Source organism: Sorex araneus, chromosome 1 (genome assembly GCF_027595985.1).
Source record: "Sorex araneus isolate mSorAra2 chromosome 1, mSorAra2.pri, whole genome shotgun sequence".
Taxonomy (NCBI): Eukaryota; Metazoa; Chordata; class Mammalia; order Eulipotyphla; family Soricidae; genus Sorex; species Sorex araneus.
In genome coordinates, this window is record NC_073302.1 from 150,654,386 (window position 1) to 150,668,904 (window position 14,519).

The 14,519-nt window shown below is 43.7% G+C and overlaps 1 protein-coding gene across 1 annotated transcript in view; it reads left to right on the forward strand.

Annotated features, from left to right (window-relative positions):
• The window catches only part of FCHO2 (FCH and mu domain containing endocytic adaptor 2), a 92,358-nt gene extending 81,254 nt beyond the window's left edge, over positions 1–11,104 (forward strand). Inside the window, exons 22-25 of the mRNA XM_055140384.1 lie at positions 1,712–1,911; positions 3,047–3,111; positions 7,814–7,978; positions 8,623–11,104. Coding sequence (XP_054996359.1) covers positions 1,712–1,911; positions 3,047–3,111; positions 7,814–7,978; positions 8,623–8,645 — 453 coding nt within the window. The 3' untranslated portion in view covers positions 8,646–11,104. The remainder of the gene's footprint in view (positions 1–1,711; positions 1,912–3,046; positions 3,112–7,813; positions 7,979–8,622) is intronic.
• The last annotated feature ends 3,415 nt before the right edge of the window (positions 11,105–14,519 follow it).

Consider the following 14,519-nt stretch of genomic DNA (forward strand, 5'->3'; position numbering starts at 1 on the left):
ATGAGTTACCAGTTTGAGATATCAAGTTGACAAAAATAAAAAGATTGCTCTAGTAAGAAAAATGTAACCACTTATTAAAAGGAGTAGAGATTAATAGTGTTCTAGAATGCAGATCTATTAGATTGTTGAATAGATGAAACCTTTAATTCAACCATTTCACTTCCCTGAAATCTATTCTTCAGAAATCACACAAGTGGGGGGGGGAAAAATAAAGCAAAAAGTGTATTCACTGCAGTATTGTTAGGAAATTGCCCGTATAGTGACATTAATAGAGGATGAGAATAAAATACTGTAATCATTAAGAACAGGATGGGTTCTGGTTGGAGCGATAGTGTAGCAGGTGTGTGCTTTGCTTTACACGTGGGTGACTTGGGCTTGATCCCTGAGACCCCATGTAGTCCCCTGAGCCCACCAGGGGTGATCCCTGAGCACTGCCAGGTGTGGTCCCAAGCCCAAAACTTTCCTCTTCCTTCTGCAAAAAAGTCTGGGGTGGATCATGTTTGCATATGCCTTAACTGTCTTGGAGGACATGTATTAGGCTGCTAATACTGGGCAGTGAGGGGGCAAGGGACAAACGTCTCATTCCATACATTTCTGTATTGTTTACACTTTAAATAAGAGTAAAGAAAGTACACCATTTGAATAGCCTAAAGTTTATTCCAGTTATTTATTTATCATTTTTAAAACAAATATTCAGTACTTGCTTAATTGATAGGAGTTTGTAAGGTGGACGATAAATAGATAAATTACAGTGTTAGAAATAAGAATTCTGGAGCCGGAGGATAGTACAGTGGTTAAGGCACTTGCTTTGGACACAGCTAACCCAGATTCAATTCCTGGCACCTCATGTGATCCCCTGAACCTGTCAGAAATGATCCTTATTGCACCAGGAGTAAGAAATGAGTCCTGCATGGAGAAAGGGAAAAGTGCAAGAGGGTAAGATAGGATAAAGAAAATTCATTTTCAGTGTCAAGCAGGGTAGAACTTACTGAAAAGGAATCTTTTGAATGAAGCACTAACGATTAATCACAAGAAATTGTGCCGTTTTCTGTGAGTCCTGATTGAAATTAAACATTGAAGTTGCATATTGTAGTTCAAGACTTGCAAAACATACCATGGTGACACATCCTTTTCTGTTTTAGATGAATTCCTTTGATTCTGAATGAACTTTAGAGTTTTGTGTTGGGTATTGAAAGGTATTCAGATATGACGTGCATAAGCAACAATTGCCTGGTTACATGTTGATTTCTTGGCTGTGCACCTAAGCTTGGACCAGAACTTTTCCTTTTGGAGCCAGGGCAGTATCTTTTTAGAACATACACCACAAACTTTTTTTTTTATCAAAATGGGTAAAATTTTACCTGGTCTGCACCTTTTAGATGGACTCCTAGTCCTTTGAAATGAGTTGGGAGGGTTTTTTTTGTTTGTTTTGGGGCCACATCTAGCAGTGCAAAGGGGTCACTCCTGGCCTTCTTGGGGACCATATGGGGTGCCCAGGATTGAACCTCTCTCAGCTGCGTGTAAGACAAGTGCCATCCCCGCTGTGCTTTTGCTCCAGCCCTCAAATGAGTTCGCTTTTAACTCTATCTCACAACAGATCGATTGTTCATTATCTGTTTTGGATTCTCCTAATTCGTGTGTGTAGGTATACTTGACATGTGTGATGCTTGTTTACGTTTCGGTGCTAAGATGGTTTGCTTTCCCTTCAAAGGTATCATCAAATGGTATTCAGTCCACTCCTCTGAATCTTGCGACGTACTGGAAGTGTGCTGCTGGCACCACCGACCTCAGGGTGGATTATAAGTACAACCCGGAGTCGATGGCCTCGCCGGGCGTGCTTTCCAACATACAGGTGGTGGTGCCAGTGGGCGGAGGCGTCACGGGCATGCAGTCCCTTCCTCCCGCAGTCTGGTAACTTCAGTAGATTTCTGAATTCCCGCTGAATTTCTGTTACTACCCACAACTTTTATTTTTTTCTTTTTGGGTCACACCCGACGATGCACAGGGGTTACTCCTGGCTCATGCACTCAGGAATTACTTCTGGTGGTGCGCTTGAGAGACTATATAGGATGCTGGGAATCGAACCTGGGTCAGCTGCGTGCAACTCAAATGCCCTACCCGCTGTGCTATCGCTCCAGCCCCAACTACCTCTAACATTGAGACCTTAAATTGTGAAAGTCATCTTACAGACGTGAACGGTTTCAGTGCTCAAAGTTTTAGCATCAGAAACAGTGCTATAAGAGATGCTGTTGGGGCCAGAGAGGTAGCACCAAAGAGCCAAGTGTGTTTGGGAACCCTGGGTTTCATACCCAGAACCCTGCGGTTTCCTGAGCACCACCAGGAATGGCTTCTGAACACAGAGCCAGGAGGAGCCCCCTAGCACAGTCAGTGAGACCAGCCTCCTTCCCCACTACTGAATAAAAGAAAAATGCTGTTCATTTTATGAATCAAACCATAGTAGCTTTATTCCAAATGGAACAAAACTGGTTTTACTGTTGTCATCCAGACTTAAAAGATTGAGTACAACTTCAGCAATAACTTAAGCAGATTTTTTAACTTCCCTGAATTTAAAACACACACACACACACACACACACACAGTAATTTTACAGGTTTACACCTACCATCTGGCATAACTAAAGGAACACCTCCTAGTATTTAGTAGTTGTACTTTGATATTTAACTACCCCTCTTGGCCCTTTCATTGTTACCGGTATAGACTCACCAACCTTTATTCTTGCTTCACCACTTAAAAGTGAAGTGCTTTCCTCCATTATTAAGGGTCCCGAACCATCTTCCTTTGTCTGACTGATAGACAGGAGAATTAGAGAATTTGAAAAGTTGCCTTTAATTGAGAAAGATCATTGAGTCTATTTCACAGACACTGTTTTTCGCCAGGTAGAATCGAGGTAACTTGAGTGCTATTGAGGCAAGTTTACTTCTTCTAGTGAGGTGTTTAGAATGCGTTTATTTATTGAGCACATGAATGTATTGAGTATCTTTATAAGATACTATGCTATACAGTCTCAAAATATTTTTCCTTATAGGAATGCAGAGCAGATGAAAGCCCTTTGGAAACTGTCTGGTATTTCTGAAAAATCAGAAAATGGAGGTAAGGACCTGCTTTATTTAGAAAGTTATCTCCAAAAATGGATTTGGAGGGGGGCGGGAGGGAGCGTCCACACTCAGGGAGTGTTCCCTTGTCGTGTCATATACAGTTCCATAATTGACCACTAGGGGGAAGTTAGCCCCTTGACTAAGCAGGCCTGCTGCAGCTCCGCACGGGTCTTTCCCCTCTAGACTGCGTGTGCTTTCTCTAAGAAAAAGATTTGTTTTTTCTGTGACTTTATAAGTATCATGTGCGTGTGTCTGTGCATGTTTATGAGCACTAAAATGCTTAGCGCTATCCAAGCTCAGGAACCTGCTGAAACATGTTTGACACACTCCTTAGTCGCCCAGAGGTCATGTAGAGGCTTCCAGCTTTATGTAACAGGGACAGGGGACTTCGTTCAAGCAGTCGGGCTCATCCCTGTCATAGTTCAAGGCCCTGGAGCTGGATCTCCAGTGATACGTGGCTTAAACACCCTATAAAACAAATTCTATTTTTTTTTTTTTTTTTTTGCTTTTTGGGTCACACCCAGTGATGCTGAGGTGTAACTCCTGGCTCTGCACTCAGGAATTACCCCTGACAGTGTTTGGGGGACCATATGGAATGCCAGAGATTGAATCTGGGTTGGCTGCATGCAAGGCAAATGCCCCATCCTCTGTACTATTGCTCTGGCCCCAGATTCTTAAAATTTTTAATAGAGGCTGAAGCGATAGCACAGCGGGTAGGTGTCTGCCTTGTACGCAGCCGACACGGGTGTAGTTCCCAGCATCCCATATTGTCCCCCGAGTATTGTCAGAAGTAATTCCTGAGTGTAGATCCAGGAGTAACCCCTGTGCATCGCCGGGTGTGACCCAAAAACAAAAAAAAAATTTTTTTTTAACAGAGTATCCCAATATTCTCAGGTAACCTTTCCTGATCATTTCCCCCTTGTTTAAACTAGCCACCAATTGGACCCAGACTAACCACTCTGAGTACCGCTAGGAGTGATCCACAAGTACAGAGCCAAGAGTCAGCCCTGAGTGTCCCTGGGTATGGCCCATACCCTCCCTTCCTCCCCCATAACACACAGATGTTGGGGCTGGAGAGATAGTACAGCAGGTAGATTGTTTGCTGTGTCCATGGCCAACCTCGGTTCAATCTCCAGCATCCCATATGGCCTCCCCAGGAGTAATCCCTGAGCTCAGATAAGCCCTGAGCTCTGCCGGGTATCGCCCACAGATGAAATTATAGAAAACAAAAACAAACCCACCAGTCTCTTTACCAGCTATCTCATATTTTCCGTATGTTGTTCAGGTATTATTCTCTATGTATGGAAAGATTTACAGTAAGATACTGTTGTCTCTATGGAAAAGTTTGACAGTGTGGTTCTGACTTGGTTTGTCAGCTTTGAAGACGAAATGTCCAAGTTAGAATATTAACTGAAATAGAAATCTGTTTCTGTTCTCTCTGTCTGCCCAGCAGAGGGACAAGAAATAATTCTCAAGCGTAAGGAGAGACCGAGTGTCTGCGTCTGGTCTGTGGTGGTGCCTCCACACCATGGAACTAGCTTTCATGTTTGAGCTTCAATCATACAATCATCAAACACCCATCCCTTCACCAGTGCACGTTTTCTACCATCAGAATCCCGAGTACCCCCCACATCATCCCACAACTGCCCCTGCCGGTGTGGCAGACAGTGTCGCTACTTTGTGTCTCTACTCTCTATCTCTACTTTGGTTACCTTCAATATCTTGAGATCCTACCACCACCACTCATACCTGCCGAAAAGGCAAAGCTAGACAATGTGTTTTATATTGCTTATTCTGGATACAGTATAATGTCGCGCAGCACGCGAGAGTGGCCATGCACTCTAGAAATTCTAAACTTTTAATAATTAGGGTCTGGAGAGATCACTGCAGCAAGTTTCTTGGGTCCAAGATTTGTTTGTGTGTCTCTGGATCATGACCATGTGGGAGCTTAAGTAGACAGTGGCCAAGTGTGGGTGTCATTTCAGAGTCCCCTCGGGGTGGGGGGAAGGAGAAGGGCCAACTGCTCCCCTGTCTTGTGAGGTTTGGCGTTTGCTGCCACCGCCACCGGTACCTGGAAGCTTTCACTGAGTTCTGTAAGGTGATGGCTGCCTGGATTCCTAGGAGGCAGGCAGGGGAACGGCCCCTGCCCCCATCTGGAGTGGCCTGGCGAAAGTGGCCTGTTGCAAAGTCCAGAGCCATTCGGGTCCGAGATTCGTTTGTGTGTCTCTGGATTATGGCCGTGTGGGAGCTTACGTAGACAGTCCCCGTATGTTGGTGTCAACCTTGCATTTCACACCTCTCCCTTTGTAAACTCTCCGCAGTGTTTCTGGCTCCCGTATCTTGGGTGTCGTCCTGTGGTCATGCTGTACATTTTGTAGGACGATATTTGGAGCTTGTTCCTTGCATCTGCTTTCATGTCCTCTCCTGAAACACCCTCTCTCGTATTGTTCTTCAGCTCCTCAGAGTCTAAACGCGGCTCTCTCACCTCATCCTGCCCCCTCCCTCCTCTGCCTGAGACCTCACCTTCACACCACAACTATTCTCTGTGCTTCCATACGCATAACCTGTGAGAGCTTTTGTTTTGTTTTTATTTTTATTTTATTCTTCCCCCCACCTTTTTATTTTTAATTGAATCACAGTGACATATACAGTTACAAAGTTGTTCATGCTGACTTTGAGTCATACAGTGTTCCAACCCCAGTCCCTTCACCAGTGCACATTTCCTACCACCAGTGTCCCCCACTTTCCCTTCTGCTACCCCCCAGCCCCTCCACCACAGCCTGCCTCTGTGACAGACACTTATTCTACAAGAGCTTTTTTGTAGCTTGTATCATCATAATTATTTGATTACTCTTTCATGCTGCTGGTCTAAGGTATCACTGTATCACTGTCATCCCGTTATTCATCGATTTACTCAAGTGGGCGCCAGTAACATCTCCATTTGTCCCAGCCCTGAGATTTTAGCAGCCTCTCCTTACTCGTCTTCCCCAATGATTGGAGGCTCTTTGGGGTCAGGGGAATGAGACCTGTTATTGTTACTGTTTTTGGCATATCAAATATGCCACGGAGAGCTTGCCAGGCTCTGCCATGTGGGCGGGATACTCTCGGTAGATTACTGGGCTCTCTGAGAGGCATATATATATATTTTCCTCTATGATTTTATGGAAAATGGGTAGGGAGTGAAGTGGCTGCACAGTCCAGGAATATGTTCACTCATGTGAGGCTCGGCCTGAGCATGTGGAAAGCGGCCTGGAGTGTGGTATCAGTTGGGTAGTGGAGGCCGGCTGCTGGGGCTGGGTCCCTTGGGGCGGGGCGGGCTCTCACCCGCCTCCCTCTGTGGTGTCCCAAGTGGAAACAGCCTCTGGCACGGAGTCTGGTGGCATGGTTATGGGAGTCTCAATTTATGCTCCCTTCCGGGAGAAGCAGCTGTGAGTTCTGGAGGGTGGCTGATGAGATTATCTGGCACCCGTAGGAGGTGGCTTATGGGTGTGACCCCTGGGTCGCCAGAGACTGGGGGAAGCAGGCAGAGGATCTCTGCTCCCGGGTCCCATTGAGCCCAGAGTCCAAGATCACAAAGTTTGCGTTACCTGGGTTCCGTGGGACTTAGCTCATGCTTGAGGCTCGGCCCGAGTGGCCTGGAGCGTGGCGGGGTGGGGTAGTGGAGGTCAGCTGCCGGGGCGGGGAGGGCTCTCTGCTGGTCTGAGGTATGTTGAATAAATGGTTATATCAAAGACCAAGTGTCTCAGAAGTGCCTGTTTTGAATTAATGTTAGGATAATTAAATTTTATGAAGGTGACTAGAAAATAGCACGACGACAGCCGTGGCTGTGTTTCCTTCTGTTCCCTGTTGTGTTCAGCAGGTTTTCCCCTTCAGCTTTCTCTGTTTGTCTCTCCTAGACGCCCCGTGGAGCTGTCCTTCACTGAGTTTTTTTTCTTTTTCTGTTTGACCCACTTCAACATGCATATAGCAGTGGAATCAAAATAATAAACACCCCTGGAGATTAATAGGACATAACAAAGCCTAGCTCAAGAGGACTTTAATGAGACGTGTTCTTGGCCCTTGCTCCTCAGTTGGAAACCCCCGGTTATGAACTGAGGGAGAAGGCAGCTGGGATAAAGAAGGGATCACTAGCAATGATGGTTGGAGGGATCGCTCAGGATGGGAGATGTGTGCTGAAAGTAGATAAAGGACCAAACGCGATGGCCTCTCAGTATGTGTATTGCAATCCATAATGCCCAAAAGTAGAGCGAGAGCAAGAAGGAAATTGTCTGCATAGAGGCAGGGGGTGGGTGGGGTGAGGCGTGGATGGGGGAGGGATGCTGGGGACTTTGGTGGTGGAAAATGTGCACTGGTGGAGGGATGGGTGTTCGATCATTGTATGACTGAAACTCAGTCATGAAAGCTTTGTAACTGTAGCTCATGGTGTCCCAACAAAAAATAAATAAATAAAGTTTTTTAGGTTTTCTAAAGAAAAAAAACAGGCAGACTTTAATGAAGATGCAGATTCGTTTTTAAAAGACTTCTTCAGGGAAGAAAGGACAGTGATCGTTTTACTGGGCACCTGTCATGACTGTAGCATAGAACCGAGAGTTGACTTGCTCATTTGACTTATTTCTGGCTTGAAATTGTCTGTTATCCTATGTAGTAGCAGGAGCACTAATTAGTCCTTTATTTATTTATTTTTTCCCTCCGTGTAGGTTCTGGGTCCCTCCGGGCAAAATTTGACCTTTCCGAAGGGCCCGGCAAGCCCACCACCCTGGCCGTGCAGTTTCTCAGCGAGGGAAACACCCTCTCCGGGGTGGACATCGAGCTCGTGGGCACTGGCTACCGACTGTCCTTGGTGAAGAAGCGGTTTGCCACCGGTAAGCCGGGCGACCTGGAGCACTTCTCGGTCTGCCAGGGAAGTGCTGGCACTCGGAAGTCCCCTTTGCCTCGGGGTGCCTCCGGGGCAGCGCCTCTGATGAGACCCTGCCATGCTGTGGGGAATGGTAACTGCAGAGGGTTGTGCAATGAGACCCTGCGGTGCTGTGGGGAATGGTAACTGCAGAGGGCTGTGCATGAGACCCTGCGGTGCTGTGGGGAATGGTAACTGCAGAGGGCTGTGCGATGAGACCCTGCGGTGCTGTGGGGAATGGTAACTGCAGAGGGCTGTGCGATGAGACCCTGCGGTGCTGTGGGGAATGGTAACTGCAGAGGGCTGTGCGATGAGACCCTGCCGTGCTGTGGGGAATGGTAACTGCAGAGGGCTGTGCATGAGACCCTGCCGTGCTGTGGGGAATGGTAACTGCAGAGGGCTGTGCATGAGACCCTGCCGTGCTGTGGGGAATGGTAACTGCAGAGGGCTGTGCGATGAGACCCTGCGGTGCTGTGGGGAATGGTAACTGCAGAGGGCTGTGCATGAGACCCTGCGGTGCTGTGGGGAATGGTAACTCCAGAGGGCTGTGCGATGAGACCCTGCGGTGCTGTGGGGAATGGTAACTCCAGAGGGCTGCTTGGTGTTTTGCAGGACGCTACCTGGCCGACTGCTGAGGGACCCAGGGAGTGGCTGGCTCCAGGGAGGAGGACAGATCTGCCTCTCCGTATCACCTCTTCTTTTCAAACACTATTCTAACATGCATCGTGTCTCTGAAACGTAGACATATTTGAAAGCTGACTACAAACATTAAATTGCACTTTTGAAGTGAGTCATTGACAGAAATAGCACTGAGGTGATTTTTCAATGCTGTAAATGATCAACTGCAATAATTCAGGAAGCACATTCATTCAGATTCTCAGTAAAATGGAGCTTGCATAGGCTGAATTTTCAAATTACCTTCAGTGTGTCTGTTTAAAAAGGTTATAATGTAATATTAGGCCTAAAATTTCAGGAGAGCAAGCACAAAATAATTCAGCTTTCCATAAATTTTTAGAGTCAGATAGATTTGAAATTACCAAGTTTGATTTGAACGGATACAAAGAGAATGTGAATTCCAAGTTTTGGATGATGTTAATTTTAGAATACTCAATCAAATTGAGTTATGTGCCATAAAATTAATCAGACCAGAGTTTCAGTTGTATGCAAAAAAATTATAATTTGATTATCATTTAAGCATTAATAAAGTATAAATGGTATTTTATATGATTTTTTAAATCTTTCAAGTGCAATGTGTTTTAAAAATAAGCTTGCAAAAGACAGCAGAGAAACTTACTTCTGCAGTTAGTTAACTTTATAGAAGTTGTGATTGTTTTGATGAATTAATGCTATAGATTTAATTTATTTTTATATGGATTTGCATAATGTGTGCCTTTCAAAACTAACAAAAACCAGAAATGTGCCTATCCAGTTTGTGTTCCTTAGTGTGCCTCACTTTTCTCCTCACAGTCTGGATCTTCTATTCAGAATCTCACTGTGGTCAGGCTTATTTCCCCCCCCCCCCTCAGATTTGCAACTTTTGTAAATATCCTTTGGCTGCAGTTAGGAAGGGAATTCAGAGTAAAGATAACTTATGCCTAAAAGCCCTGGCTCACTCCTTTAGCGATGATGATACACTGTAGCCATAGCCGCCAGAAAGAAAAGTACCTGATGGCATCTATTTAAGTGGGCGGAAGAGATTACCTTCTTGGATCTTAATCTTATCAAAAGTATGTAATTCTTAAAACATAAATGTGTGGGACTGGTGGGACATGGGGAGGAACTGATGGACAGACTATAAAGATAAATTGGTAACTGGCATCTTAATATTTCCCCTCTTATCATTGGAAATCTGTGCGTTTATTTACTGAATGTGTTGAGAGCATGACTTTTGTGTTTCATGAGGAATGTGTTTCAGGAAAGAGTTGGCATTAGAGAGAAAAGTATCACCATTTGTTTTCATTTCAACCACTGGAAAAATGACTAGTTTGTATGTTTTTATTCTTTTCGTTGCTACCTGCTAAAAATAGGGAACATATTTTAAGTATTGGAAGAAGCGTTTCTTAAACTAATATTAAGTAGTAAAAATAAACCTAACTTTATAGCAAGTCATGAGTAATTGAAGGAATTAAATGTTTTGGACAGAGTTACAATTTACGAGTGGTATTTTATTAGGATTAATACCAGTGTCCTGCATTTTCCATAGTAGTAATAATAAATTTGTCATATACAATAATTTATGTAAAACCACTAATGTTCTGTTAAGCTTTACAGAAAATAAAACCCATACTAGACATTTATGTAATGTCTTGCTATACTAAAAACAGCAGAAAATCTACTCATTAGCAATATTTATAACACAGTATGTACTTTCTATATATTCAGTGTTAGCCCAATTCTAAATTTAGATTTGACTAAAGGAACACGTAAGATAATTTGCAAAATACTCATCTTTACTAAATAGTGAGTAAGATTAGAATTTCTGACTCTTCTATTGTGCTCTTTTAAATGCCAATAACAGTCCTTTACTGGAATCTTAACTGTAACTGCTTTGCAGTCACACTGCTTTTATTGGGCAGTTAATGTTTTATTATTGGAATTCAGACACCATTATACTCACCATGTTTGTTTTTAATCAAGTATTACCCAAAAAATGTACACATTAACGAAATGGTTAAACTTCTGCACTTTGTTAATTACCACAGTCTTCATACCAAGGGGTGATACATAAATTTGCCTTGGGTGTAGGTTACAATTTTGAAGCCATATGAAGCCATATAAGTTTATATTGATTTCTTTTCCATTTAAAAATCCACTAATGGTGTAAAAAAGAACAGTAGATTTTCAATGGAAATATATTTAGCAAGCTGGTTCTTGCTTATGTATAGTGACAAATTTTGTAGCTGCCTCTTTAACCAAGAATTTGTAAACACAGAACTCTAACAAATGTGAGTTTTTAAGAATTGTTATTTACTACTTTGAGTTGTAATTAGAACAAATCTATCTTACAAATTTTGTAAATATTTTTGATTTTTTCACAAAGTGTAAATTTTACATAAAAGTTGTGCCCCTTAATAAACATGTAATATATAATTTATCAGTTGGTTTGTTTTTGTATTTTTGTTGTTATATTGATGTCATGGACCATGGACATCAGGGCAAGGTAACCAAGGGCAGGAGGAGGGAATGGTCTCGAACTTTACATTACCACTTGGACGGGTTTAGATGTTAGTTTCAGTTAGTCTTTAGGAAAATGTTAAATTGACATTTTTTTTTCTGTTTCTAAATATATTTAAGTGATGTTAGCCTTAGTAAAACCTTTTCTTCTCATCAGTTGCTTTAGAACACAGTCTTAAATACAACTGTAAATCTTAAAATATTAAAACCATACTGTGCCAAGAGGCAGTCCAGAAACATGAAGACTTACCAGTGGATTTAGGAGCAGAGATAGGAAGTGCAGAGGGAAGGCACACTTCATTCGCACTTAATCAACCATCAACCCGGGTTCATTGATTCCTGGCACCCTAGATGGTCCCCAAGCCGGCCAGGAGTGATTCCTGTGTATAGAACCAATAGTAAGTCCTGAGCACCACCAGGTGTGGCCCCAAAACTAAAACAATCAGACTAACCAGTAGATTTAGAAAGAAGGGGGGGAAAAAAGGAAATAGTTTACCCTAAATATTGAAAAGCTTGCCAAATCTGTGTTAAACACAATAGTTGGGGTCAGATCTGCTGAACATTTGGAAAAAGCAGATGGTACTCTACCATTTATACCGTATTCTCATCCTTGATTTCACTTAATGCTGTCTCTCCCCCACCCCCTCCCAGCCCGGGCACCTCTCAAGTGTGATGCTAGCATCGGTCATGAACAACCCTGGATGTCATGATCTGGATCCTCAGAAAGTTGAAGGAGCCAACTCCTGACAGGAACCCAGGGCCCAGGTCCAGCCATTTTGTGATTCGGCTCTAAATTTGTTGTTGGCCAGCAGATCAGGCATAAGAGCAGTGATTACCTGGCAGGGTTTTGTTTTGTTTTGTTTTTCTTTTTGGGTCACACCAGCAATGCGCAGGAGTTACTGCTGGCTTTTCACTCAAAAATTATTCCTGGCAGTGCTCGGGAGACCATATGGGATGCTGGGAATCGAACCCGGGTTGGCCTCGTGCAAGGCAAACGCCCTACCCACTGTGCTATTGCTCCAGCCACAAGTGGTTTTTTTTTGGTTTGTTTGTTTTATTTTTTATGACTGTCAGCAGAGCCTGGCAAGCTACCTCTGGTGTATGCCAAAAACTAACAATAAATCTCATAATGAGAGACGTTACTGGTGCCCGCTTGAGCAAATCGATGAGCAGTGGGTTGACAATGACAGTGACTCAGTTGCATAATTAGAATCGGCACTGCAGTTCCCATTGAGCGGAAGCCGTGGGTAAAGGAGAAGGGGCTGCGGGGATGACTGGGGCCAGCTGCTTAAGATCAGCCTCAGCATCTCTGAGGGTCAGGCACATTTCCTTACTGCTGTTGCTGGCCAACGCTTTGTCCCCTTCCAATCAACTTTAATTTTTTTTTTTTTTTTGGTTTTTTGAGTCACACCTGGCGATGCACAGGGGTTACTCCTGCCTCTGCACTCAGGAATTACCCCTGGCAGTGCTCAGAGGACCATATAGGATGCTGGGATTCGAACCCGGGTCGGCTGCGTGCAAGGCAAACACCCTACCCGCTGTGCTATCGCTCCAGCCCCCTAAATTTTTCTTTTCTTTTTAACCGTTTGAGCTCAGCAATGAATGAGTAAAGAGATTTGAAAATAACTTACTATGTGGAAAATTAGTTTTAGAAATAGGTTGCACATTGAAGTCCATGTTGACCAGTTTTCTTAGAACGGGCATGCTTTGAGGCCATCTTCAGGCTACCTTGCCCGGTTCACTAGTGCTTGCTTCAGAATGCCATTGGCCAGGGTACCCAAACCACAGTTGCTGCTTGAGATAAGGTGATTGACTGTATACACTTGAGCATCCTGTCAGCTGCTGAGTTACCATCTGTAATCTCAATTAATGGCACCCACAGCATTTAGTCAGCAGTGGTAATAATTAGGCAGATTCCATCAAGGCTGGGGGTGCTGGGGGCGCTGCCAGTCAGTGGGCAACTTGGAACATTTGTTTCATACTGCAGAGTAAGTAACAGTCTCAGCCAAGTGTCTCAGAAGTTAGGGGGTTTGGAAGTCGAACATGCTAGCACAGCTCCTTGTAAGAGGGCATTAAAAAAATTGTATACTTTTCTAAAAGAAAAATCACTGTGAAATATGCAATATAGAGGATTGCTAATAACAAAAAAATGCGAGTTTGTGGGGGCCAGAACAGGCAAAGAGCTTGCCTTGCACATTGAACCCAGCCTGGGTTCAACTCCCATATGGGCCCCTGAGCCCCTCCAAGAATGATCCCTGAGCACAGAGCCAGGAGTAAGCCCTCAGCACGCTGGGTGTGGCAAAAAAAGGGAGGGGAGGAGGGAGAGTTTAGTTCATAGGAAACTATGAGGAAGGTAGATAAGACATACCTACTGCCAGAGTTCAGTAATTAACCAGAAGTGGCTTGTCAAACATTCTGAACATATTTGATATGACTTTACTAAATATTCCTGATACTATCTTCTTTGCTATAAAAGTCCTAGAAATGTCAACTTCTGTTGTGATTTTTTTTTTCTCTGACTCTCTTTTTAAAAAATGTTAACTGCAATGGAATAGAGAAGGGATCACTAAGAAAATGAAGGCTGGAGGAACCAGTTGGGATGGGAGATGCATGCCGAAAGTAGATAATGGACCAAACATGATGACCTCTCAGTGTCTGTGTTAAAGCCATAATGCCCAAAAGTAGAGAGAGAGTATGGAGAATATTGTCTGCCATAGAGGTAGGGGGAGGGTGGGAAAGGGGGGGTATACCCGGGATATTGGTAGTGGGGAATGTGCACCGGTGGAGGGATGGGTGATTGATCATTGTGAGATTGTAACCCAAACATGAAAGCTTGTAACTATCTCACGGTGATTCAATAAAATTTAAAAAATAAAAATAAAATAATAAAAAATGTTAACTGCAAACTTCCTATCACCTGTAATTGCTTAGAGCAGTCAAGGGAAGCTATCTGCTCTGTCATCTGTGTCTGAGGTCAGCCTCCCCAAAATAAACCCTAGAGAATACCTGTTTTCCTAATGAAGTGTTAAATTGCCCGCCAGCCAGTGAGACAGGATCCCATAGATAAACTTCCGCCTTTTAAGCACCGAGATATGGTGGGTGGTAGCTACTGGTGCGGAGCTTTTACTGGAAACAGTCATGTCAAATTATTAATGCAAGTCTGCTCTGCCTTCACAGCTTGGTAGGCTTTTTATAATTCTGTTAATTTGCAACTTGAAACTCTCTACTTGTTATTCCTTTCAGTTACCAAAAATGCTATTTCCTTGTCCCAGAGCTAAGTAAGGTGACATGCACATTCTCTGCTATTTGGCTGTGGCCCTGTGGTTCTAGAAATG